The following is a 27,831-nucleotide window of genomic DNA, read 5'->3' as shown; positions in this document are numbered from 1 at the left end:
TGTGATATTCAATATCCCAATGGAAAGGGCATTATAGTAACTCGATCACCCCCAAGTTTTCTATATATATGGGCCATTGATATGTTCCCGCTACTGATCATAATGCTAAGCTAGCTAGCTTCTACATACATATATAATCTTTTGCTTGAACAAGGTACATGATTTGCAATATCTTTCACGAACATGCTTGTATATATATATATATAATATTTATATATAAGTCTTGAAGTTATGGGTGAGAAACTAGTAGGGATATTTTTCATCTTAATCAGGATGATCATATATTTTAGCATTACAATACATTCTTATTAATATATTATTAGTTCTTATATATTAATATGACTGAACTCAGATCTGAATGTGGAAGCTCAAGCTCTCTGAAGGCAATGATTCATGGCGCCTTAAGAGCCTCAACAATCATATTGGAAGGCAGTATTGGGAGTTTGATTCCAATCTTGGAACAGCCGAAGAACGAGCTCAAGTGGAGAAAGCTCAAGATGGCTTTAAGGAGAATCGGTTTCAAGTCAAACAAAGTTCTGATCTCTTGATGAGATTTCAGGTCCAACGTTTTAAACCTCTCTCCTTTTCACTTTAATGATTTCTTTTTTGGGTCCAAATTAAGATTTGTGTATATATATATATGTATATGTATAGTTTGCAAAGGAGAATCCATGCGAGATAGAGCCAGGTGATCGGGTGAAAGTGGAAAATGAAGAAGAAATAACAGAGGAAGCAGTGACAACAGTGTTGCGAAGGGGGTTGAGATTCTACTCTACTCTGCAGGCTGAGGATGGATTCTGGCCTGGTGACTATGGTGGACCCTTGTTTCTCTTGCCTGGCTTGGTATGTAATAATAATTATAAGCTCTACATATTCAATTGATCAATACCCTTTCTTTTTTCTGATTCTGTTAAGATATAAAATAAATAATAGAATTTAACTTTTTTTTACTAGTTTAAATTTTTAGAATAAGTAGTGATTTTACATTATATCAAATTAAGGAAAGCTTCAGAGTTTAAATTCTGACTCTACACTTTATCATATTTAATTAAATATTTCACATGTTGGGCTACTCATTAAGAGAGAGTTTAGCCACACACGTGGTGAAGAATGTTAAGATATAAAATAAATAATAAAATCTATTTATTCTCATCAGCTTAATCTTTTGAGACAAGTGGTAATTTCACATATCATTTTCTAAAAAATATTAATATATGAATTACATGAGGGAAGTCTATTATCAACAGCATATTTCATTGTCTAGTCAATATATATATATATCTCTTAATCTTAATCTATTATATATTCTATTTCAAGAATAAGTAATGATTCGTATAAATCTCAAATATATAAGTCTAACATAGATCTTTTATAAAAAGTGGAACACAATGTGTGAAAAGGATTTTTTTTTTTTAAATCTATTTTTCTAGTGGGGCCCTTTTTTTGTACAAAAGACTTGTGCAATACTTATACACCCAAAGCTAGATTGTACCTAACATTACTTTTTGACATTTCATGAATTTATTTTTCTTAGCCGTTGGGGTTGAATTCTACAACTCATTTTATTATAAGATCGAGAATTAACATGCAGTACTAAATGCATGCTCCCTCAAAACAGTATCATCTTCTGAGAAAGACTAAATTTGGGATGAATGGAGAACTCTGGTCATTTTTGGCTGCACCAATATTTCAGCCTATGAACTGCATGTTACTATTTGGGCAGAAAGCTGTAAACCCTAATTCCACAATATCAGACAACTCATGATCATTGATTACAGTGAATATTATTAAATTCTGTTGCAAAATTAATTACTTCAGAAAAACTACGCACTTATAGTCTCATATATATCAAAGCATGCGTTGATGTATATGGTAATACTTATTAACAATAATAAATTAATGAATTATATATGCCACATCATTACAATAAAATAGAACTAGAATATAGGTGTAATATATAGCATCTGTTATGTGTATATACACATATATATTACAGGACAAGAACGTACATTATAACTATTGTACGCACACACACACACACACATATATATATATACACACACGCACATATATATATATATATATATATATATATATATATATATATATATATATAAGGGCCCTGACAAAGACTTAAATGTAAAGAATACAGCCTCTATATATTCACATTGCAAAGAAGTCATCAGACCTCTAGTTTGAAATTATTAAGGACCACATTATAAATAATGTTTATCATTAAGGCCTTCTTTTGATATACAGTTAAGATGAGATGAGATATTTTGAATAGTAATGAAATTTTTGAATTAAGATAAGATAAAATAGTTTGTAAAAAAAATGCGTATTTGGACGGTGAGATGAGATGAGATATTTTGAATGGTAATGAAATTTTTAAGTTAAGATGAGATGAGATAGTTTTTAATTTTTGTGATTTGAAAAAAGTGAGGGTCTGACTATTTTAATTTTCAGTCGAATTGTGCACTATTTACACACTATTCATTGTCAGATTTCACTGTTCACATTGTTATGTTCACACACTGTTCATGCATAGTTGACTGTCAGATTTCATTGTTCACGCACTGTTCATTATTGTTTATTTAAGTGGATGTTTTTAAAATTTAAAGATCAAATATAATATGTTTGGATAGAGAAAATTATTGCACGGAAAACATCTAATCTATATTGTGTATCCAAATATTAGGGTGAAACAATTTGTAAATCAATATATATTGTAACAGCCCGCTAGAAATTCAATTGTGGAATTTCTTTTGACCTTAAGAACCTCGTGAAAATTCCGTAAGTTTACACGAATCGACTAATCGCATAGGTTTTAGCCTGTCAACATAGTTAGTGTTATCACTCACTATGGTGGCAGAAATGCGATTTTAATTATTTGAGGTAGTTAGAAGTGTCAGAATACATTATAGTCTACACCACTAGGCTTAATTGAATATTTAGGATTTTTCAGTACTAAGTTTATTACGTTTATTTTTGGAGTGAATAGTAATCTCGGTAAACGTACTAAACGCAGTGTTTTTAAAATCACAGTGTGAAATGTCCAAATTAGGTTAGCGAAATTTTATTTGGATACTTGGCAAGATCTTAACCACACATAATGAATAGTATTAGATACTTAGCACAAAGAGAAACCATTAGATGGAATTGTGAAGGAAATCAAGGTGTGAAATCATGACACCTAAGCAAAATACACATTTGGAAAATATCTTAAGAACATAGATTTAAAATACACATGGAAATATTTTAACCACCTTACTCTTCCAAGTCTACTCCACATTTAGAAAATATTTTAAGCTAATTTCGTGGATATTATTGGGTAAAAATATCTTGAGTTGATTTTTGTAGATATTATTAGGTAAGAGAGTTCTACACTCCACTCTCACTCCGGTAAGAGAGTCCTACACTTAACTCTCACTTTGGGTAAGAGAGTCCTACACTTAACTCTCACTCCAGCCTCATCTCTTCCATATCTTATCCACAAGTATCTCCAGCCACCCCTCCCCACGAAATTATCTTCATTTATGCTTTCCATTGAAAGAATACCAAACACTCTCTCTCGGACAGCTTTTTGGAGTTCTTTTGCACACCCATTTCGAAGCTTTTGTAAGTGTTTTATCATAAAGTCTCATTCATATAAGTTGTTTCTATTTGAGTCTAGTTTCCGTAGATGTATTTTTCGTATCATTCCATGGTCATTTGGTCGGTCAAAAGTATTTTTAACCATGGAAAGGTCATTCTGGGCGTGAATCTGGAGAGTATGTTATAGTTTGGAGTTTTTGACCAAGCTAATGGATAGATATTGGTCCGAAATTTTTATGGAGTATTGTTAACATGTATATATGACTATTGGTTGAGGATTTTGCATGATTAAAGGTTTTGATGAAAGATTTTCTTAGATTTAGAAACTTAGAAACTGGAAGAGGAAAAACAGTTTCTGTTTTGAGAAAGTTTAACTCTTTGGTGGTCTAAACCTATTCTAATGACTTTAATAATTTTATTGGAGGATCCTAAGTATCTTATATACATGTTATATTATTATTTTGAAGATATTTGATGTTAGTTTCAAAGATATGAAATTTTATGCAAAGAGATGTTCAAATAAGCCAAAGTGTGGATATTCTTGGCTAAATTTATGTTTTGGTTAATTTCTACCCATGTGATCTTGAATTAGAAGCTTATATATGTTTTAAGACATCTTTTTAAACCATGTGATGGTTTGGTTTGAAGATCATATAATTATAAGTCATAGATCAAGAGATTTATCAAAACTAGTTGAGGAAAAAAGTTTATGTTTTTGGACTAAGTGTAAAACCAAAAACTCCAAATGTTATTTTGTGATTTTGGTGACTTTAGTTCGATGATTTAAAGCATGGTTGATGTTAGGATGATATTATGAATATGTTAGAAGTAAGATTTGATTTTTTGAAATTCTTGGAGATGTTTTGATTTAAGGTCAAAACTTGTGATTCAAGTACTTGAATCTTTTTACAAAAAAGTTTGGTGTTAATTATTAGCTTTTTCTAAATGGATGTTTTAAGTATGGTTTTGAACTTAGAATTGGAAGATGTTTGTTGCAAAATTTTGGTTTAAGCATGAGTTTTGAAGTTGGAAGGAATTGCAACAAAAATAAAGGGAAATAGCCTATGGATGTTTCGACCATAGTGTGTTCTTTATAGTTGTATTTTGTTTTAAATTTTTCTGAGTTGATATTTAAGTTTAGGACAAAATTTACATGAGGAATGTAAATTTTGGAAACTTTTGGAGTTAGTATGCAAAATCCTTAAGTTATGGGTAAAACGGTCATTTTCCCACATGTAGAGAGTAAAATGAAAATTTTACTCTTTAAGTTAGTATTTTCCATATTTCAAATTATTAGTGATTTAGTTCTAACTTTTAGAATCACTAATTACAGTTCCTCGTGATCGCACTTGAAGTTTTATAAGAAACGCGGAGATCGAGGTAAGTTAGTTTTTAACTTACTAGCAGTCTACTGTGTATGTGTGCTAAGTAAAGGAACTACAGTGTATGTATGTATGCTATCAAATATGTCATGCCATGCCAAGTTATTACGTAATTGTCTATTATACAAAATTTATTCTGTCATTAATTTTTATCTGTTACATAATATATTCTGTCATGTATTACTGTACATTACAAGTATGTCATGTTAAATATGTTGTTTGTTATATGTTATGCCATGTTACGAAATGTTTCTATCTCAAGTTGGTCATGTATTTCAAGTTATGTTCAAGTCACGTTATGTTACGTCAGGGCTTCAATCCTTTCGTATTCCAGCCACGTTTCATATTAAGTTTATGTAGAATACATGGGGCTGCAACAACTGTGGAGTATGTATTTACACGTAGAATACATGGGGCCACAACAACTGTGGAGTATGTATTTTTCATGTTAAGTCAAGTTTGTGTAGAATACATGGGGCCACAACAACTGTGGAGTATGTATTTACACGTAAAATACATGGGGCCACAACAACTGTGGAGTATGTATTTTTCATGTTAAGTCAAGTTTATGTAGGATACATGGGGCCACAACAACTGTGGAGTATGTATTTAACTGCATTGTGATGTGTAGAATATATGGGGCCACAACAACTGTGGAGTATGTATTTTTCATGTTAAGTCAAGTTTATGTAGGATACATGGGCCACAACAACTGTGGAGTATGTATTTACATACTCCACAACAACTGTGGAGTATGTATTTTTCATGCTAAGTCAAGTTTCAGATCAAGTTCATGTCAAGTCAAGTTCAGTTCATGTTTCAATTTAAGTCATGTTAATTATGCTATGTTGTACGCTAAGTTATGTTTTAATTACTTATGAATTTGATTATGCATTTATACTTTTACTGTCATCCATGCATCATTAGTCTGTATGGAAGTTTTTTGTTAACTTGCTGAGATTTGTAATCAAATCTCACTGTGGTAGTCCCAACTACCATTCCCCCCGAATGGTAGATCTTGTTACAGGACCTAAAGGAGGATCAGGACCTGACCAACTAGACACAGTTGACTGAACGACGGTGCGTCGTTAATGTTAATATAGTAGTTAAATTACTACTTGTACGATGGAGTTGCATCTCCAGTACTATTGGATCATAACTATTTTGGAATAGTGCTGTGATCTTAGTTATTCAATGGATCTTTATGTATGAAGTATGTTTTCAGTATTGGGATATTTTCAGTTTGGTGCATAGTATTGCTAAAGAAAAAAATTATCCGCTGCGAATATTGCATAATGTTAGATGCATGTTAGGATTATTGCATCTTATATGTCATGAACGGGGGCAGGTAACCTTGTGTTGCATGTCTCGACGCTTCAAATGTCCGTCCGATCCCAAACGGAATTTGGGGGCGTCACATATATATATATATGTATATATATCCTTTTCAATTGATGGTCCCTCCTAATTCACAATTCTCAAAATATATACAAATACTCGCTAGCAAAATGATTTAAGATTTCATCTATTTGCAAGTCGTCATATAAAATACACAATTCACATCATTTACATAACAAAATTTAATTTATAATATTTAAATTTTAAAATTTATCTTCTAAATCAAATCATGTGATCATTTAATACATTTATGTGCTTTGCTATGTGTGTTATCCACACGGATAGCTTATAGATAGAATTTTCCATATCTCAAATACAAATATCATATATAGTACTTTTATAATAAGTAGCGATCATTTTATCGAATTATGCAATGATAACCTTAATGATTAATTTTAATTCAGTACTTCAAATAAACCAAGCTAGCTTTAATTATTTTAAAGAAACATGCTGAGGATCATGTCATGTAGCTAGCTGATCTTAAGTTTTATAAGAAATAAACAATTGCCCAATTCCTTTTCATTGATCACTTTGGTCCATCCAATTCCAGCAATACTCAACTTGTAATTACCATCCGGCCAAGGTTTCTAATCTCCCTGGCCATTAATTATTCCTATCACCTGTAAAATAAATTAGAGGGATAATAAGTTTACCTATCGTGAAGTACGAGTAACATAAGATGCTTCTTAAGTTGATTGTTGGAAAAATAGTAGCATATCACTAGATTAGATCATTTAGATCTGACTTTTATGGCTGATTTCAAAATTTACAGGAATAGATCATTTAAACTGTAATTCATCATTTTCATATCTATCTTTCTACTTTCATTGTTGTTTCCATTTGTTTAGTTAAAAAGAAAAAAGAACGTCTCTTGGACCTTTTTTCAATAGAGGTTAAGTCATTTTCTCCTATGGAAGTAGGGTATAAGTCTTTGCTTTAGGCAAAGTACTGTCTCTTAGACTGTTTGTCTGTAGAAAGTTACAATAGTAGTTAAGACTATACCAGTCACAAATGAATCGGTGTACTAGCAGAGCTTCAAATATAATAGTTGGCTTGTGAACTGAGAATTTTCCTATATGTATTTGGTGATTCTGGTCATGGATGAAATTTTTCTCTGCTGAATGAATGAAGTCAATTTTTCATTAAAAATACTGTAGAATTAAAGCTGGTTAGAATTGGATTCTCTTTAAAAGGAAAAACTCTTTGTTGTCTTGAGATGTTAATCAGGTTACTAAATTCACTAGTTAAATAAATATGAAAAATGATTTATGCAAGCCATATGCAAACTGTTTGAAAAAATGGGAACTATTAGAAAAAAATCTATTTTTTTGTGAATCTTATTTTTCTAAAAACACGGAGACTTACGTACACTAAACTTATATATATATATATATTATTACTCAAATAATTGTTGGTTCAGAAGAGGTTGCAAAAAAACAAAAAAAAAAAAAAATAGTGAGAGAAAAGTTTGCTTCAAGGCACATTGCAAATGTTGCTTTGCTTAAAACAATATTTATCTCCACCAATAACGGTATACACACGGGTTATAAGCAAATTTATTTTTAAGATATAATGAAGCTCTGAATAAGTCTGTTTGTCTAACTGCGTTATACACATACAAAATTAAATGCCGAATACCCTTAAATTTTATTATTCAACCAAGAAATTAGAAATCTGTTCTATACAGAATGAACAAATTTTAATGATAAGTTTTGAAGAAATAAAGACTTTTGAGAGAGAATTTTAAAATTACAGATTTTGTAACCCTGTTTTAAATTTGTAGGCTAATAAGTCTATTTATAGAGAGCTAAATGATGTAAATAAAAAGTTATAATTTTTTATTTTTCTACAATCATATATGAACAGGTATATTTATTATACCTATTACCAAATGACATAGAGCTTGGACCTAGTCCAACGCTCACATTGCTTCCTCTCCAAATGGTTTACCCAAGTTCGGTGCAATCTGGGAATGAGGCCTGCGTAGAGTATAGACTCTACATAAATCAACACAACATCCCTCCTTTGAAGGCGGCATGGCTCGAACCCAGCCCCCTTGGTAAACTTAGATACAAAATTGTCCTTGTTTATTTTTATAGATGACTTGATATTAAAGTTAAATAAAATATTATTAAAAAATATATATTTTTTTAAATTTAAAAAAATTATAATGATTAAATGATATAAGATAAAAAATTTTGTAAAAGGGTATGCAGTTAAGTCTCCTACACTTTTCACAACATCTCTCTTTCTAAAATAATTCATAACTTCCAAATTAAAACAAATCCCAATATTTTATTAGTAATTAATATAATATATATTATTTTGAGAATATTTTCAACAATAATGTATGGGAACTCATTTTTCAACTTAAAGAATAATGAGTTTTGGGTGGACAAAGTCCAACTCAAATGAAATCTAGATCAAAAGATTACAAAAGGAATATTATATACAAAGCTTCAGCATGCATATCACATGGACGCACTTTATCCCAAGTACTAACCTAATTTAAATGTAGCTTAGGAGATACTTTATGTCACATTCAATGTCCAAATGGAAAGGGCATTATAGTAACTCGATCACCCCCAAGTTTTCTATATATAAGGGCCTTTGATATGTTCCTGCAACTGACCATAATACTAAGCTAGCTAGCTTCTACATACATATATAATCTTTTGCTTGAACGAGGTAAATGATTTGCAATATCTTTCACTAATATGCTTGCATATATATATATATATATATATATATATAATATTTATATATAAGTCTTGAAGTTATGGGTCAAAAACTAGTAGGGGTATTTTTCATCTTAATCAGGATGATCATATATTTTAGCATTACAATACATTCTTATTAATATATTATTAGTTCTTATTAATATGATTGAACTCAGATCTGAATGTGGAAGCTCAAGCTCTCTGAAGGCAATGATTCATGGCGCCTTAAGAGCCTCAACAATCATATTGGAAGGCAGTATTGGGAGTTTGATTCCAATCTTGGAACAGCCGAAGAACGAGCTCAAGTGGAGAAAGCTCGAGATGGCTTTAAGGAGAAACGTTTTCAAGTCAAACAAAGTTCTGATCTCTTGATGAGATTTCAGGTCCAACATTTTAAACCTCTCTCCTTTTCACTTTAATGGTTTCTTTTTTGGGTCCAAATTCTGATTTTGTGTGTGTGTGTGTGTATATATATATATATGTTTAGTTTGCAAAGGAGAATCCATGTGAGATAGAGCCAGGTGATCAGGTGAAAGTGGAAAATGGAGAAGAAATATCGGAAGAAGCAGTGACAACAGTGTTGCAAAGGGGGTTGAGATTCTACTCGACTCTGCAGGCTGAGGATGGATTCTGGCCTAGTGACTACGGTGGACCCTTGTTTCTCTTGCCTGGCTTGGTATGTAATAATAATTATAAGCTCTACATATTCAATTGTATGCCCTTTCTCTTTTTTGGTTCCATTAAGATATAAAATAAATAATAAAATCTAATTCTTTCTGTCAACTTAAACTTTTGGGATAAATGGTGATTTTATATTATATCAGATCGAGAAAAGGTCTAGAGTTTGAATTTTGACTCTACACTCTATTCTATTTAATTAAATATTCCAAGTGTTAGGTTACTCATTAAGAGAGAGTTTAGCCCCACAAGCAGTGGACAATTTTAAGACATAAAATAAATAATAAAATCTATCTCTTCTTATCATCTTAACCTTTTGAGACAAATGGTAATTTCACATGTTCTTTTCTAAAAAATATTAATATGTTAATTACATGAGGGAAGTCTATTATCAACAGCATATTTCATTGTCTAGTCAATATATAAATATATCTCTAAACCTTAATCTATTATATAGTCTATTTCAAGAATTAAGTAATGATTCGTATAAATCTCAAATATATAAGTCTAACATAGATCTTTTATAAAAAGTGGAACACAATTTGAAAAAGATTTTTTTTTTAAAATCTATTTTTCTAGTGGGGCCCATTTTTTGTACAAAAGACTTGTGCAATACTTATACACCCAAAGCTAGATTGTACCTAACATTACTTTTTGGCACTTCATGAATTTATTTTTCTTAGCCGTTGGGGTTGAATTCTACAACTCATTTTATTATAAGATCGAGAATTAACATGCAGTACTAAATGCATGCTCCCTCAAAACCTGGTCATCTTCTGAGAAAGACTCAATTTGGGATGAATGGAGAACTCTGGTCATTTTTGGCTGCACCAATATTTGAGCCTATGAACTGCATGTTGCTATTTGGGCAGAAAGCTGTAAACCCTAATTCCACAATATCAGACAACTCATGATCATTGATTACAGTGAATATTATTAAATTCTGTCGCAAAATTAATTACTTCAGAAAAACTACGCATTTATAGTCTCATATATATCAAAGCATGCGTTGATGTATATGGTAATACTTATTAACAATAATAAATTAATGAATTATATATGCCACATCATTACAATAAATAGAACTAGAATAGAGGTGTAATATATAGCATCTGGTATGTGCATATATACATATATATTACAGGACAAGAACGTACATTATAACTATTGTACGCACACATATGTACATGTACACACATATATACACATATATATATAAGGGCCCTGACAAAGACTTAAATGTAAAGAATACAGCCTCTATATATTCACATTGCAAAAAAGTCAGACCTCTAGTTTGAAATTAAGGACCACATTATAAATAATGTTTATCATCAAGGCATTGTTTTGATATGCAGTTCAGATGAAAATAGATAATATGATATGAGATTTTTTGAATAGTAATGAAATTTTAGAATTAAGATAAGATGAAATAATTTGCAAAAAAAATGCTTGTTTGAATGATGAGATGAGATGAGATATTTTGAATAGTAATGAAATTTTTGAGTTAAGATGAGATGATATAGTTTTTAATTTTTGTTATTTGAAAAAAGTGAGGGTTTGACTAATTTAATTTTCAGTAAAATTGTGCACTATTTACACACTGTTCATTATCAGATTTCACTGTTTACACACTATTCATGCACAGTTGATTATCAGATTTCATTGTTCACGCACTGTTCATTATTGTTTATTTAAGTAGATATTTTTAAAATTTAAAGATCAAATATAATATGTTTGGATAGGGAAAACTATTGTACGGAAAACATCTAATCTGTATTGTGTATCCAAATATTAGGGTGAAACAATTTGTAAATATATATATATATATATATATATATATATATGTATATATATCCTTTTCAATTGATGGTCCCTCCTAATTCACAATTCTCAAAATATATACAAATACTCACTAGCAAAATGATTTAAGATTTCATCTATTTGCAAGTCGTTATATAAAATACACAATTCACATCATTTACATAACAAAATTTAATTTATAATATTTAAATTTTAAAATTTATCTTCCAATTCAAATCATGTGATCATGTATGTGCTTTGCTACGTGTGTTATCCACAAGGCCAGCTTATAAATAGAATTTCCCATATCTCAAATACATATATCATATATAGTACTTTTATAATAAGTAGCGATCATTTTATCGAATTATGCAATGATAACCTTAATGATTAATTTTAATTCAGTACTTCAAATAAACCAAGCTAGCTTTAATTATTTTAAAGAAACATGATGAGGATCATGTCATGTAGCTAGCTGATCTTAAGTTTTATGAGAAATTAACAATTGCCCAATTCCTTTTCATTGATCACTTTGGTCCATCCAATTCCAGCAGTACCCAACTTGTAATTACTATCCAATTACAAGAAAAACGGACTTTTGCGATCAATTTGTTGTAATAAAAAGACTATTAGCAACCAATTTATTGGGTTAATAGTCTTTTCGTTGCAATAAATTAATCACAAAAGCCTATTTTTCTTGTAGTGGGCCATATGCAGTAAGTAGTGGTAGCTAGCTAGCATAGGGATCAATTTAATGTCATAATCATAATTAATTAGCCATTTTTATATAGTAAATGTGTACTATATATGACATATATATAGTACACATGCATTATTATTATTGTTATCCTCCAAAAATATAAATATGCCCAATGAAATTCATGTAGAAAGCAACATTTCATTAAAATGGGGGAATTTTGCTCCCACATTGTTGGTGGTCCATGCATGCATGCATGCATGCTAGCTAGCTACTGACCAATATTCTACTATTTTTTTACTCAAATTTCAGTTTCATCTGGGTGCTTGATACATGATGCATGATGATCTGCAGACTGCATATATAATCCAGACATTCCAGTACCTCATGATGATTAGGGCATGCAGCTAGCAACAACGATCGAATAACATCGAATAATACTTTAAAATCTCATGCATGAGCTGTGCGTGTGACATATCTTTATTAATATAAAAAAAATTGGAATAAAATACAATATGTACTATCACTACAAGAAAAATACTTATTTATAGTCAACTATTTCTTGCTAAAATGATTATTTCATGTTAAAACAAATCTGTTTAATTTCATAACAAATAGTTATTCTCATCGCAAACAATCCGTCACAAATTTTCTCTTTTATTGTAACGTGTACTCTAGTTGTTATTGTTTTTCTTCTTTCAAGTATTTAATTAATTAAACAGTACGATGTAGCAGTACCATGATACATAATAAATTAGTAATTAAATGGTCCAAAATCATGATCATCAGTTACGTGCATGACTTCGATCGATCAATGACATGACTCGATTTTTAATTAATTTCAACAAAAGTTAACACCTGAAAGTGAAAATAATTAAGATTTATTGATATCACTGAATGATCATGCATGTCGCAAAAAATAAAAGTATATATATTTATATAATGGAGATGAGTCAAGTTTGGTGGCCGAGAAAATTCCTTGCATGCACGAGGTGCAGGGTGGTCCTCGTTCGTGGATATATATATATATATATATATATATATATTTATATATGTATTGGTATTTTTATGCAATAAAAATCCAGTAAATCATATGTCATGCATGCATATATAGGTGATCGGATTATCAGTGACGGGGGTCCTCAATGCAATCTTGTCTCATGAGCACCGACTCGAGATATGCCGATATATGTATAACCATCAGGTAATATATATTTGTCTCTTTTTCCAGTTAGTCTTCATCTTCTTTTGGTAGCATATATTTGCGTGATGCTTTGACGTACTTTAAATGTTAATTTTCCAAAACATTAATTGATAAACCCAAAAAGAAAAGGAAAAGGAAAAGGAAAAGGAAAAGGAAAAGGAAAATGCTATGTACGCAGTATATTTATCATCAATATTTCATGCACTGATTAAGTAAATTTAATTTGTATACATAACGTCCCTGATCGAGATTGCTAGGAATTTTAATGGCTTGCAGAATAGAGATGGAGGTTGGGGGCTACATATAGAAGGGTCAAGCACAATGTTCTGTACATCTCTCTCCTATGTTGCCCTAAGATTGCTTGGAGAAGCAATGGACAGTAGGGATGGTGCCATGGGAAAAGCAAGAGAATGGATTCTTCATCGTGGGGGTATCACCTCCATTCCATCTTGGGGAAAGATGTGGCTTTCAGCTGAGTATATATTCATGATCTTCATGATGGCCATATATCTTCACATATTATAAATTTATATATATATATATATATATATATATATATAGATATTACCCCTTTTATCGCATATATTTGTACCCATGCAGAAAATAAATTATATTTATGTTATTGACATTATATAATTTTTCTTTTTATTTTTTAATTATTTGAGAATTATATATATATATATATATATATATTCATTTAGTGGATTTGTGGTCCTAAAAATTGTGTATTGTCTAGCTAGCCACATGATATTGATACAAAATGCTCATAATCATGATTACATAAGTGATGATATCACTAATTAAATTATATATGTTAATCATAATAATTACAATAATTATTAATTGGAAAAAAAAATGTTGTAGGTACTTGGAGTATATGAGTGGAGTGGCAACAATCCCCTTCCCCCGGAAATGTGGCTTCTTCCTTACTTCCTTCCCATGCATCCAGGTTTCTAAATTTGTTTCTAAATTTATTCTTTCTCAATCCATTTCTTCATGCTTTTTCCTTAATTATTCTGTAAAGAAAAATTCTATATGCAGTCATTTTTACGGACTCCTTTGTGCACTCCAGTGATATGCTTAGTTGTGTATTAAAAAAAATTAATCCAGCCAATCATATCAGTGGAGTACGCAAAAAGTGCGTAAAAATGACTATATGTAACATTACTCTTCTGTAAATATATAATATTCTTAGTGGTTTTTTTTTTTTTAAATATACAATTTTGAGGCATGCCAGTCTCGGGTACCCTATTTAAAAAAAAATAGATCTTTTTATATGAGTCTTAGACCTGTCTAATCTTTTAAAAAAGAAGTGAGCGAGATTTATATATTTTAAGACTGTATAAATTATTTTTCTTAAAAATGTATATAATTATAAGTAATATATATAGCATGTACTATATATTTAAATTTAAATGAAGGATCTAAAAAGGTTTTTGTACCGGCCAAAGAAGATATTTGAAAAGAAAAAGGAAAGAAAAAAAAGGAAAAACAAAAGGAAAGGGAAAAAAGAGGAAAAACTAACGTGTAGTAACAATGTATGCAGGACGAATGTGGTGTCACTGTCGGATGGTGTATCTGCCAATGTGTTATTTATACGGGAGAAGATATGTGGGTCCCATCAATACTCTTATTCTCTCTCTCAGGAAAGAGCTCTATACCCTTCCGTATCATCAAATTAATTGGGACCAGGCCAGAAGTCTGTGTGCTAAGGTATGTATATATCGAATAATCTTAAATATAATTATTAATTTTGCAAACGTCATGTATTTATTTTAAAAAATAATAAAATTATTATTAAAAAATTAATTTTTCACTTAAATTTCATATTTATTAATTATATTTTTTCAAAAAAAAAAATATAATTCTTCTATATTCTATTACTGTAAATATCATTTATCTTTTTCTTTATAATAGAGATAGATTTTTTAAATTAAAAATTAAATGCACGTTCAAAATATATATATTTTTCATTTTGAAGAAAATTTCTTTGTTCTTGTTTTGAAATAGTTATATTCATAGGAAAATAGAGGATTTTTTTTGGGGGGGGGGGGGGGGGGGGGTTATATGAGGTATCGTGTTGCTTTTATATATTTTAGCCAAAAAAATGTTTACAAATGAAGAGTATCAATTATCCTTACTAATTAAACGCACAAAAAACTTGGAAAAGAGAATGATCATCTTGTTGCGTATAATATAGAAGAATAATTCTACTTAGCATCCCATACACCACACACATCTCTTTTATTTTTTTTTAATTTTTTTAAAATATATATGTGGTGTATGGATGATAAATAGAACTCAATTAGTTTAACATGAATAAAAAGTTAAAAAAAAAATTAAAATATGTATAACGTGTGATGTGAGATGTTGAGTAGCATAAACCAATAGAGAAATATTCTCTCTTTCATTGTGTACATTCATCTACTTTAGAGGTTTTTGTTTTACCAAAAATTGAAAAACGGATCGATGGATTGAGAGAATAAATAGGTTTGAAATTTTTATTTTTATTTTTTAATAGAAATTTGAAAAATGGTTTCTTAGGTTAGTACTAGATCTTCAATTTATTCAACGTACCTCGATCCCATAATATATTATTATCTTAGCGTGAATATCATCCGGATCTTATGAATATCAAAATGGTCAAAGACTTTGGAATGAAGTAAAAGAAGCTCATAATCAATAATATCCGATATATATATATATATATATATAAAATAGAAAATATTTAAAATGATCTAAGAATATTATTAAAGCTTTATGATTGGCTGGCTTGATATCAAGCATGCACAGCGTGCATCAATCAGATGGGTATATTTAGTTAAATATGACTATTATTAATTTAAATGAACCTTCACAGCCGACATTATGATCAGCATCATGTATATATATACGAAAAGTATATATATATAGATAAATAATAATAATAATAATAATAATTAAGATTGTTGTTTTCTTGCCATTCTTTTATGAACCAAAAAGAATATTTATCATGACCGACAAGAAAATAAAAAGAGATTTTCTATGATCTACATCTTTTATTATAATTTTGTACTTAGTGCTTGGTGGTTAAGGTTGTGATTGTGGATTCTCAAACCCCACAACACAATTTCCCTCCAAGGAATATTGGTTAATTAGATCTTAATTTCCTTGAAATGAATGGCATGGAAAACACAGTCATTTTATTGTTGAGAAACATAAAAAAGAAGGAAAAGATCGACCTCGATTAATACAGCTTAAAAATGGTGTTTTTGCAGGAGGATCTGTATAGCCCACATCCCCTGATACAAGACATGCTGTGGAATAGCCTTCACAAGGTTGTGGAACCTCTTCTTATGCAATGGCCTTTCTCAAAGCTAAGACAAAAGGCTCTTGAAACTGTGATGCAACACATCCACTATGAGGATGAAAACACTCGCTACATCTGTCTTGGCCCTGTTAACAAGGTATATATCTACTACACTTCTTTCTTTTTACATGTTTTTGAAGAAATTAAATGAAAGTAAATCATTGGGAAAACATATATACCAAATGGACAACCACTTAAGATGTGCCACATTTATTGTTTATATTATATGCTTAACATTCTACCTTCTGTGTGGTTATACTCTCCCTCGCTGTACTAACTTCAAGGTTTAAACTCATGACCTATAATCCATATCATGTGTGGTTATACCCATATGGTTTTGCATGCTCAACCACAAACGGTTTGCCTGAAATTTTCTTTTGAAAAAAAGGTTTACAACATAAATTTAGTTACTTCTACAGGCTTCAATGACTCATTTCTCTCTCTCTCTCTCTCTCTCTCTCTCTCTCTCTGTGTTTCTGTCTCTGTGCATTGTTCCTAAATGACATAACTATTTAGAAACCAACCATCTATTCAAGAAGCCAATTACAAAGAGAAGAAATTTGGAGGTATTGCAATAATATATGAAAATATGAGTTTGAGCATATATGTTTTTTGAAGCAAAACATACACATCTATGGACACAGGTACTGAACATGGTCTGTTGTTGGGTGGAAGATCCAAATTCAGAAGCTTATAAGTGTCACCTTTCCAGAATCAAAGATTATCTATGGGTGGCTGAAGATGGGATGAAAATGCAGGTCCTAATTCAATAGCTTTATCCTTATGTAAACTGCTAGCTTTTCTCCATTTTTCTAATTTAGCACCAGAAATCTAGCTGAAGTTGGTTATAATTTGAGGTGTTCAACTATATACGGTTGAGAATATACATAAATATATGCATGCATGCATGTTATGTGTATGTACATATTGGTTGAGTCGTTTCACTTAGACATGACATCAGTGTTACTGTTTCAATGACAGGGATACAATGGTTCACAATTATGGGATGTTGCTTTTGCTGTTCAAGCAATCCTGTCTACCAAACTTGTAGATGAATATGGCTCAATGTTGAGAAAGGCACACCATTTTATCAAAAATACACAAGTAATATGTAATAGTGTTATGTCAATCAACAAAAATTATATTTATTTCTGTTGTTAGTATCATTTCTTAAAAAAAATAAAGCCTTTGGCTTCAAGTTTTTTAAGTAATTCTCAAACTTCTTATGTATGTACATGAAGGTGAAGATAGACAGCTCTGGTGATGTTAATTACTGGTATCGCCACATTTCAAAGGGTGGATGGCCTTTCTCGACTCCAGACAATGGCTGGATTGTATCAGATTGTACATCAGAAGGTTTGAAGGTGATTACCTTAAAACAATAATTCCTCAGCCAAAAATAACATTACCTCAAAAAATTATAACTCAGCAGTAAAAGCTAATATATATCCTAATTAATTATCCAAATCATGATATGATTCAGTACATCACTGTAAATATAAGTACTACAGTTTTCATGAGATATTAAAAGCCATTAATTTGCAGGCAGCACTCTTGTTATCAAGAATGCCATCTGATATTGTTGGAGAAACCATGGCAACAGATCAACTATATGACGCTGTCAATGTCATTTTATCACTACAGGTATATATACAATATTATCGTTGGAAATCTATTGTTTTTTCTTAATCTAAAATATTATAGCTAGAATTTAATTAATTTGAATATATTTTCTCCTACGATCCTTGAAAATGCAGAACAGCGAGGGTGGCTTTGCTTCGTACGAGCTCACTAGATCTTCTGCATGGTTGGAGGTAACATGATATGGCATGCATTGATCTCTAACGTCGTTGTCAATTTTGGTTAATTTGTAGGGCTGAAACTTCTGCAAAGCTTTAACACACGATCATGATTCATTTTTCACGTACAGATTATCAACCCAGAGGAAATGTTTGGAGATACTGTTATTGATTATCAGTAAGATCGATCTTAGCAACTACAAAATATCGTCCCACCTTTATGAAAGTTGATCATATTATGGGTAGTTATATAACTAACAAAGTGGTAGTTATTAATGTAGGTATGTGGAATGCAGTTCAGCAGCGATTCAGGGGCTTAAATCATTCATGAAAATGCATGGTGGACATCGGAGGAAAGAGATAGAAGCGTGTATCTCAAGGGCAGCTAGTTTCATTGAGAGCATTCAACGACCTGATGGCTCTTGGTTTGTTAATTCTTCTCCTCATCATGGGATGGTTAGAAATTAGAAACATAAATTAAAGAGTGTGTGCACATATCTTGTAATTAAGGTTTGAATGGTTGAAAAATTAAAATTTGGAACTAATTGTTACCAACAATTTAACTACAAGAAATTTGACAATTTAGAGACCGAAGATATTTGGTTTAGTGTGGTTTTGGGGGTGGGTTTTAATTAATGTCCGTCCCCAACTTTATGACAGAGTTGGTTGTCCCTAACAACTCATCTCGTTTGTTTTCACGACTTATCTTAATTATCTCTCATCTAATCATTACAAAATTTTCGAATTACCACATAAAATAAAATAAACAATTTAACTTTTTCAAATTACAAAATAAAAATAACATTAAAAAAATATATTTTAACAATATTTTATTTCACTTTTAACTTTAATCTCAATTCATCTCATTTGTAAAAACAAAAGAGGCCAAATACAAATAAGAAGAGTTGACGTCGACGGATAGTTTTTGGAAATAATTATAGATCTACAACCTTTTTACAACTCTTTGCAACCTTTCTATAGATATACATTCTTTCTTTATTAGCATTTAGCTCTTCTTCAACATGATGAACTCATAAACCCATCTATAGTACACTTCAATCATTCTATATATATGCCCATTAATTTACCGATCTTGATCTAGGACAATTTTTGGTGCTGTTGTTGTTAATAGATCATGTTGAGGTGATTTCGATCTAGCTTTACCATATACTTAGCATATTCTTTGAAAATTTACAGGTACGGATCTTGGGGAGTTTGCTACACGTATGCGACATGGTTTGGGATAAAGGGACTGGTGGCTAGTGGTAAAACATACTCTAATAGCTACAGCATTAGAAAAGCATGTGATTTTTTACTCTCCAAACAGCTTGATGACTCAGGTGGATGGGGAGAGAGCTACCTTTCATGCCATGATAAGGTACGTAACACGAACCCTTAACATGAATCATATTTATTTAAGTTTTTCAATTATATGTTAATACATCATCTAAAACTACTCAATTTCGACCAATGTAATGATTGCATATAAACCATAAGAAATTTAATTAGAATGTTACTTAATGATGGGATTTTACGACATGATTCATTGTACTACAAGACAATTAAACACTTATATGTGGTATGTTATTTGCGACAAAACTTACAATTTCTTATCAAAATAAGTCTATTTTCATCTCAAATAATTATTCTTGCTGTAAATAACTTGTAAAAAATAATCATAGTTCTTAACCAGATTAATTAGAAGTCTTTCAAAAAGTCAAAACATTACAAAACCAAGATCCAAACCGAGTATTCATTCCATGTTCTCGAGGAAAAAGTTAGCAAGATCGAAGGTTTCAAACTTTCAATTACACAGAGTCAAATATATATTATATATATATATATATATATGTATATATGTCATCTTACACATGCGTGCATGTGATGAATAGGTGTACACAAATCTGGAGGGGAACAAAGCACACCTAGTAAATACCGGATGGGCTATGTTAGCTCTTATTGAGACTGGCCAGGTAAGATCGATTCACGTACGTTAATATTAATTAATACTCATGTCTTATCTACTAATAATTTAAATAATCCTGTATGAACAAATTAATCTTTATTTCTACGTACCAGTTATCTAATTAATTAATAATGGATTAGGCTGAGAGGGATCCGATGCCCTTGCATCGAGCGGCAAAGGTGCTTATTAATTCACAGATGGAAAATGGAGATTTCCCTCAACAGGTAAATTTATACAAAAACAAAAGTTGGGAACTGAGTTCTGTTACGAACAGTCATTTTTGCGTACTCTACTGATATAATTAGTCAAAATAATTATTTTATATTAAAAAAGTGATGCAGCCAATCATATTAGTAAAGTGTGTAAAGATTACGTAAAAGTAATTATATATATAATTTTTATCATAACAATCCAGTGGATTATGAGTTTAGTATATAGTATAATTATTATATTATTTTTACAAAATTAATTTAAAAGGTAGTGAGTTGGGTGAAATGCTTAAATTTTTTTATTTTATTTTTATATATTTAATCATTTGATTTTTGAATGTATAGGAAATAATGGGAGTTTTCAACAAGAGCTGTATGATTAGTTATTCAGCGTACAGAAACATCTTTCCCATATGGGCCCTTGGAGAGTACCGCAATCGTGTGTTGTTTACTTCCAGAAATGGGCCATGAAGCCATAAATCAAAGCCGACGAAGAAAGAACAGTGAATATGCTTGTAAAATGTTCTTATAAATAAATTAAGGGAAAATTCTTGCTCAAGTTTGTACGTAGTTCTGGTTTGTATATGAAGGTTAGAATAAGTAGTTATGGTTGTGCTCAAGTTTCAAATTGGTCCCTCTATCAAGACTTCTTTAATTTTTTTAAGAATAATGATAGACTTACTATTTTCTACCATTCGTTTATTATTTTATATTGTATTTAAAATTTTTATTATTTTATTTTAAGTATTTTTTAACATCTTTAGCTATTAAAAAATATGTAACTTCACTAATAGTTATTTCTTTAACCATTAATTAAAAATAAAAAAAATTAAAAAGATAAATGAAGTAATGAACGGATGGTAAGAGATTGTAAGCCTATCATTATCTATTTTTTAATATATAAAAAAGGATAATGATATCTTATCATCCACTACTACCTGTTTACTACGCTTTATTTTAGCTTTTCTTCTGCTTTGCCTTTGACGATAAGGACATCAATGCTCTTATTTACCACCAAACAATTCATGATTTATTATCACTATAAGTAAATCGTGATCCAAGAAATAAATTTAGTGTGGGAGAGAGGTTTGGGAATGGGTATGGGAGATATCACCTTCGGCGGTGCCGTTGTTCTCATGCAGGGAGAGAAGGCTCGACTTGGTTCGTGATGTAGATCACGTGCAAAAATATTGTCTGAGACCTTGTTTAGATTCAAAGTTGATCTCAACTCATCTAATTATTAATTTTTTTTAAATTTTCATACAAAATATAATAAATTATTTATTTTTTTAAATCTAAAAATAATAATAATTTTAAAAAATAATATTATAATAATATTTTATTTAATTTTTAACTTTTATTTCAATTTATTTCTAACTCACTATCTAAACCTTGCCTAATATTATGGTTTTGAATTTAAAAAAAAAAACAAAAGACTATAAGAGATTTGAATCTCGGAAGGGGTGGAGGGACTAAGAGGCCAGAAGTGTGCGTGAAGCTAATAGATTTTAATTTCTGATAGTTAATGGAAAGAGCAGTGCTACTTTGCCGCTCTGAGTATCACCGCTCATAGATTTTTCACATTTTTTAAATAAATTTTTATATTTTTAAAAAATAAAAAAAATACTAATACACTTAAAATCACTTAAAGCAGTATACTTCAAGCGATAAAATAGTTTCTCTTTCATATAAGTTTATGACACAAGGGAAAGCAAAAGAAAATATAAAATAAAGCCACAGAATAAGGTACGTATCACTACCAAAATACTGACATAATAATAGTCGAGTGGAACCACTGACTCGGAATTTGGGTGCCAAGTGTATTTTTTTTAATTTTATGTTTTTTTTAAATATTTTAAAATATTAAGAAAAAATAAAATTCATAATATTAATAAAAAATATTTATTTAATCACTAGGATAATGCTACAGCTACTATTATAGTATCCCGTTTGACGATCCCGTTTAACGTGGTTTTTCTACAGTGTCATTCTTATTTATTTTTCTCCACTCTGTTTCTTCAAAATTTTTTCCTGCGTTAGGTCCATCTCGATTTCTTCATTTTCTCAAAATCCATTTCCCTTACATGGAAAATCTTTCCGATAGCCTCCCTCCTGACAAGGTTCCCCCAAACCCTCGGTTTCGTCACGCTCTCCCCGCTGTTGATTTGCATTTCCTCTCCCCACCAAAACCCATGATTTGACGGCGTTCATTTCTGGCATTCATTTCCAATTTTTAAAGAAAAGCTCTATAACTATATTACTATCTCACTTATATCTCGTTAAATAAGAAATGACATATTTATTATTATTAAATGATAATTTATTGTATATTTTTTTATCAACAAATAATGAGAAATACATCATGTCATATATAGTGGGATGTCATATATAGTGGGATGTAAGTAGAATGGTGGTGTGGTGTATATGATTACTACTCATTTACAAATAGATAGAATATCAAAATGGATTAGTATAAAAAGTGTATAATGATGATAAACATAGAGACGATAGCTATACTCGAAGAGAGTCACTACGATTACAAACAAAAAAGCATCAAGTCTCTTGAAAATGGAAGCTCAAAAGACAAATCCACAAACGTGGAACTAGATATATTTGAATACTTCATACATACAATAAATTAACTGTTATTTCTTTTCTTATATTGAGGAAACCATTTCCTCTCCTAATCGTAGACTGCATTGATTATTCCTTTCACGAGAAAAAAAAAGCAATTTACAGGCCCAAATTCAATGCTCAACGGAGATGGGAATGACTGGTTTGATAGAGAAACAGAGGGAACCGAATGAATTTGACAGAGCAACTGCAGAGCTTAGGGGAAATGCAAAATGTGATTTTGCAGGAGAGACAAAAAATATGGAATTTATGAAGTGCGGGAGTTTGGGCGAAGCTTGACGGCACTGAAAATTTGCCGGTCGGAAATGAGATCCGATGAGGGGAGGGCTGGTTTGAGGAGAGACGAAGTGGTTCGGCCCATAAAAAAACAGAGAAAATAAAACAAAAGAGAGAGTATCACACGCAGTAAAACCACGTCAACTGGAAAACAAAAACGGTGTCCCCCCATTTTCATTAACATTTTCATTCTCGTAATAGCATTCATGATCAACCAAAAGACGGCATGTACATGTACGTACAGTCATTATTTAAATATTTTAAAAAGATGCACCGTCAACATGTCACGTCAGCATGAAGGCACTAATTTTTTTTAATAAATATGAGAAAAAAAAAAAAAAAATTAGAACATATTTTCTAGAACAATAAAATTGAAAACAATTTCTTTAAATATTATAAAGAAGCAAAATAAAAACAACTTAAAAAAATTAAAAAAAATAAGAATAACAAAAAAATTCATATAAAATTTCGGAAATGATCAGCAAGAAAAAATGAAAACACATAAAAAAAACTTGGAAAACATTATTGTTTTTTTTAAAAAAAAAAACATAAAATTAGCGGGTTGGCCTGATTTAAAAGAATAAAACATAATATTTAATGGCAGTTGAGCGCCATGCAAACTGGTGTGCTGTGGGTGATCATGTGTGCATGCAAAGCTGGGATGCTCTCGATCTAGTTGTAGTCCTTTTCCCGACAACCAAACAATTATGCTTAATTTTAGTACTACTGATCAGTCTTACTTTGCAATATTGCAGCCTGCGGCTTCACACACATTTATAATTGATCTCAATCTAAAATTAATGCATTTTCACCTTTCAATATTGCAACCTTATTTGAGGGTAGTGATGAAGAAAATTGGTTTTGGGAATAAATGGATAGAGCAGATTATGAATTGTGTTTCTATAGTGCAGTACTTAGTTTTGGTGAATGGGCAGGATAGCAAAATGATCAATCCCACAAGAGGACTAAGGAATCTCCTTCCCCTTACTTATTCCTTTTGTGTGCAGAAGGCTTAACTGCAATGTTGCATGAGGCTGAAGGGAAGGGGTTTATAAAGGGTGTTAAGGTGAGCAAGGGGGTATTAGCATAAATCATCTGCTGTTTGCTGATGATTGCATAATCTTCTGTAAAGCTGAATTGCAATAGAGGAGGGCTATGAAAGCTATACTGTATAGTTATGAGGAAGCATCAGGTTAGAAACTAAATATGCATAAAACCTCATTGTATTTTAGAAATAATATAAGGGGTGAAGTTAGAACGGCGTTGGCACAAGCTATTGGGGCAAGGGTCTGTGGGGATGCAGAGAATTACTTAGGTTTGTCTACTATGGTGGGTAGGTCAAAATATAAAGCCTTTAGAGGGATAAGGGAGAGGGTATGGTAGAGAATTAGTAGTTGGAAAAACTAGTTCATTTCACAAGTTGGTAAGGAAGTTTTAATAAAAGCAGTCATACAAACTATCCCTACCTACGCTATGAGTATTTTTAAATTGCCTAAACAGTTGTGCAAAGAACTTTCTCAAATGATGGCCAAATTTTGGTGGGTTTATATAAATCAGCACAAAAAGATGCAGTGGAAACATTGGAGTAAGGTTGGTCTCTCAAAGAGTCAAGGAGGAATGAGGTCTCGAGATATGAAGTGCTTTAATTAGGCTATGTTATCTAAGCAATATTGGAGTTTGCTAATTAATCCTAACTTTTTTGCAGCCAATTTTATGAGAGAGAAGTATTATAAGCAATGGGATATACTACAGGCTAAAGTTGGCAGTGCTCCATCACAGATTTGGAAAAGTATATGGGCATATAATCAAAGTAGGGATGAGATGGAGGGTGGGGAATGGGGAGAGGATTAGGATATGGGGTGACAAATGGTTACCTAGTCCTTTCACTTACATGATCCAGTTACTAGTCAAAGTTCTACAAGAGGGAGCTTATGTTAAGGAATTTATTGATACAAGGGGATGTTGGAATGCAGACCTTATAGATGAAGTTCTTAATGAAGAAGAGGCAGCCATGGTGGAAAGCTTGACAGTTAGCAAAAGAGGCTCTGAAGATAAGTTGATTTGGGGCTATACCAGAAATGAAATGTTTTCAGTCAAGTCAACACACTTTATAGAGTGTCAATTGAAGAGATTTGAATTGGGAAAAACTTCAGAACTGCATATGGGTTCAACTATATGGAAGAAGATATGGGATCTACAGGTTTCAAATGTGGTAAAGGTGTTTATGTGGAAAGAAGTTAGTGAGATATTGCCAGCTAAACACTTTCTATTATACTAATATTTATTATAGTTTTAAATAATAATTTTAAAAGTAATTTAAATAATTACAAAAATATAAAAAAATCAATTATAAAAATATTATCATACCCACAAAAAATAATTTAAATTTTTGTTTAAAATATTCACTAGAGTAATAATTCAAAAAATAAGAAAAAATATTGAGTAGTTAAATTTGTAAATAGAAGTGAAAGAAAAAAATAATAAAGAAAGAATAGAGAAATATTATTTTAATAGAATAGAGAAAGGATAGGGAATGAGATGTATGAGGTTTTTGAAAGATGAGTAAATTAATTTAGGGAAAAATTTTAAGAAATGTAATTTTTAGCTAAATTATAAGAAATTTTATGGGAAATTGGATGTGAATGTTGTTAGACTATGATGAGGAACTAGTGTGGCTAGAGGAGGGACCGAGTGAGATTATGCATTGTATTAATCGTGAAAAGCATTGTATTGATTTTTAAGTCAATGAAGATGATTATCATTTGATTAAAAAAAATAAAAATCCTAAAGAGTCGGAAACCACAACTACTCCTATGTATTATGCATTGTATTAATCGTGAAAAGCATTGTATTGATTTTTAAGTCAATGAAGATGATTATCATTTGATTAAAAAAAAAAAATCCTAAAGACTCGGAAACCACAACTACTCCTATATATTATATATAATTATCTACATATATATATATATATATATATATATATGTTTAGGGACATTAAGGATTAGATCAATATTGCAGTCCATTGAGCTGGATCTCATTATCAACAGGTTCTTTATTTTAGTAATAAGACTTTCTATTTTGAATGAGTGGCTCCATTGACTTGGGATCCAAATTTGAGTCCCGATAAGGGTAATTTTTTTTTATAACTTTTATTTTCCATGTATTTTTAAAATATTTTAAAATATTTTAAAAAAAATTCACAACATCAATAAAAAAAAATACTTTCTTAATCACTAAATAAAAAAAATAAACGAAAGAAAAGTATCTGGAGAAAGCCTCGAGACCCATTATCGGTATGCCAAACATTCTCATTTTGAATTGCAAATTAACTGGGATTGCAAGCTGGAGTATTAGTACTGGACAAAGGAATTGAAAGTGGCCTGAAGGCTGAAGTCGTGGCCGGAGTCTTGATAAAAAACAACACCTTATAATAATTCTCAATATTAATCTTCAGTACTGCATGGACCCAATTAGGTTCTTAAAAAAAATAAAAAAGATTTTTAATTGTTTGACTTCTTAATTATAAGCTAAATATGATTGGTTGGTAGGGATCTACACGATCGAAGCTTGGTTTGATTGATTCATTTACTCCTCGTGCATTTCACGAGATAGGGAAGAAGATTGAACTTATTTGATTGCATACATGCATGCATGGTTGGTGGGGATGATTATCTATATTTAAATGAAGATTTGATCCATTTTTTTGCTAATTTACTTATGATCTGTGATAGGGAAATTAGCTTGAAATTATTTGATTGATTTAATAATTTAAATAGGAAAATGGCATGGTCTACTTGTCTACAATATTTAATTTGTTTTAAAAAATGGAAAACTTGCCCAATGCCATGCTTTGACTTTTTCATATATGTATAAATATATATATATACACTGTTGATCTCTTATATATCTAGTTTTGCGTGCATTAATAGTACTTGACTTAAGTGATGCTAGCTAGCTAGAATTAATAGTAGTTATAAAACTCCTCCTCAACACCCATTCATACAATTATCTGCAAATCCTTAATTACATTCCTCAAGCAGGATCGAATTAAGTCAGTCATCCATGGGTCTCATCCCCAACTAGGGATATATATTCTTTGGCCGATCATCATTATCCTACGTACCT

The 27,831-nt window shown here is 30.7% G+C and overlaps 2 protein-coding genes across 2 annotated transcripts; both read left to right on the top strand.

Annotated features, from left to right (window-relative positions):
- The first annotated feature begins 358 nt into the window (after positions 1 to 358).
- Positions 359 to 882, top strand: LOC122296949 (cycloartenol synthase-like). Its single transcript, XM_043106745.1, has 2 exons — positions 359 to 559; positions 655 to 882. The coding sequence occupies exons 1-2, from the start codon at positions 359 to 361 to the stop codon at positions 880 to 882; spliced, it is 429 nt and encodes a 142-aa protein (XP_042962679.1).
- An 8,126-nt stretch (positions 883 to 9,008) lies between these two features.
- On the top strand, positions 9,009 to 21,345 carry LOC122297160 (cycloartenol synthase 2-like). Its single transcript, XM_043107074.1, has 19 exons — positions 9,009 to 9,062; positions 9,271 to 9,477; positions 9,582 to 9,770; positions 13,384 to 13,473; positions 13,750 to 13,944; positions 14,338 to 14,422; positions 15,020 to 15,186; positions 16,731 to 16,919; positions 17,467 to 17,580; positions 17,804 to 17,926; positions 18,064 to 18,186; positions 18,368 to 18,466; positions 18,580 to 18,636; positions 18,753 to 18,799; positions 18,903 to 19,046; positions 19,819 to 19,999; positions 20,514 to 20,594; positions 20,728 to 20,811; positions 21,142 to 21,345. Exons 2-19 carry the CDS (start codon positions 9,277 to 9,279, stop codon positions 21,265 to 21,267), a joined length of 2,295 nt encoding a protein of 764 aa, XP_042963008.1. The 5' UTR covers positions 9,009 to 9,062; positions 9,271 to 9,276; the 3' UTR covers positions 21,268 to 21,345.
- Positions 21,346 to 27,831: the final 6,486 nt, after the last annotated feature.

Source organism: Carya illinoinensis, chromosome 15, assembly GCF_018687715.1.
Source record: "Carya illinoinensis cultivar Pawnee chromosome 15, C.illinoinensisPawnee_v1, whole genome shotgun sequence".
NCBI classification, from domain to species: Eukaryota; Viridiplantae; Streptophyta; class Magnoliopsida; order Fagales; family Juglandaceae; genus Carya; species Carya illinoinensis.
The sequence above is the reverse complement of the archived record's forward strand: the minus strand, read 5'-3'. Positions and strand labels throughout refer to the sequence as shown.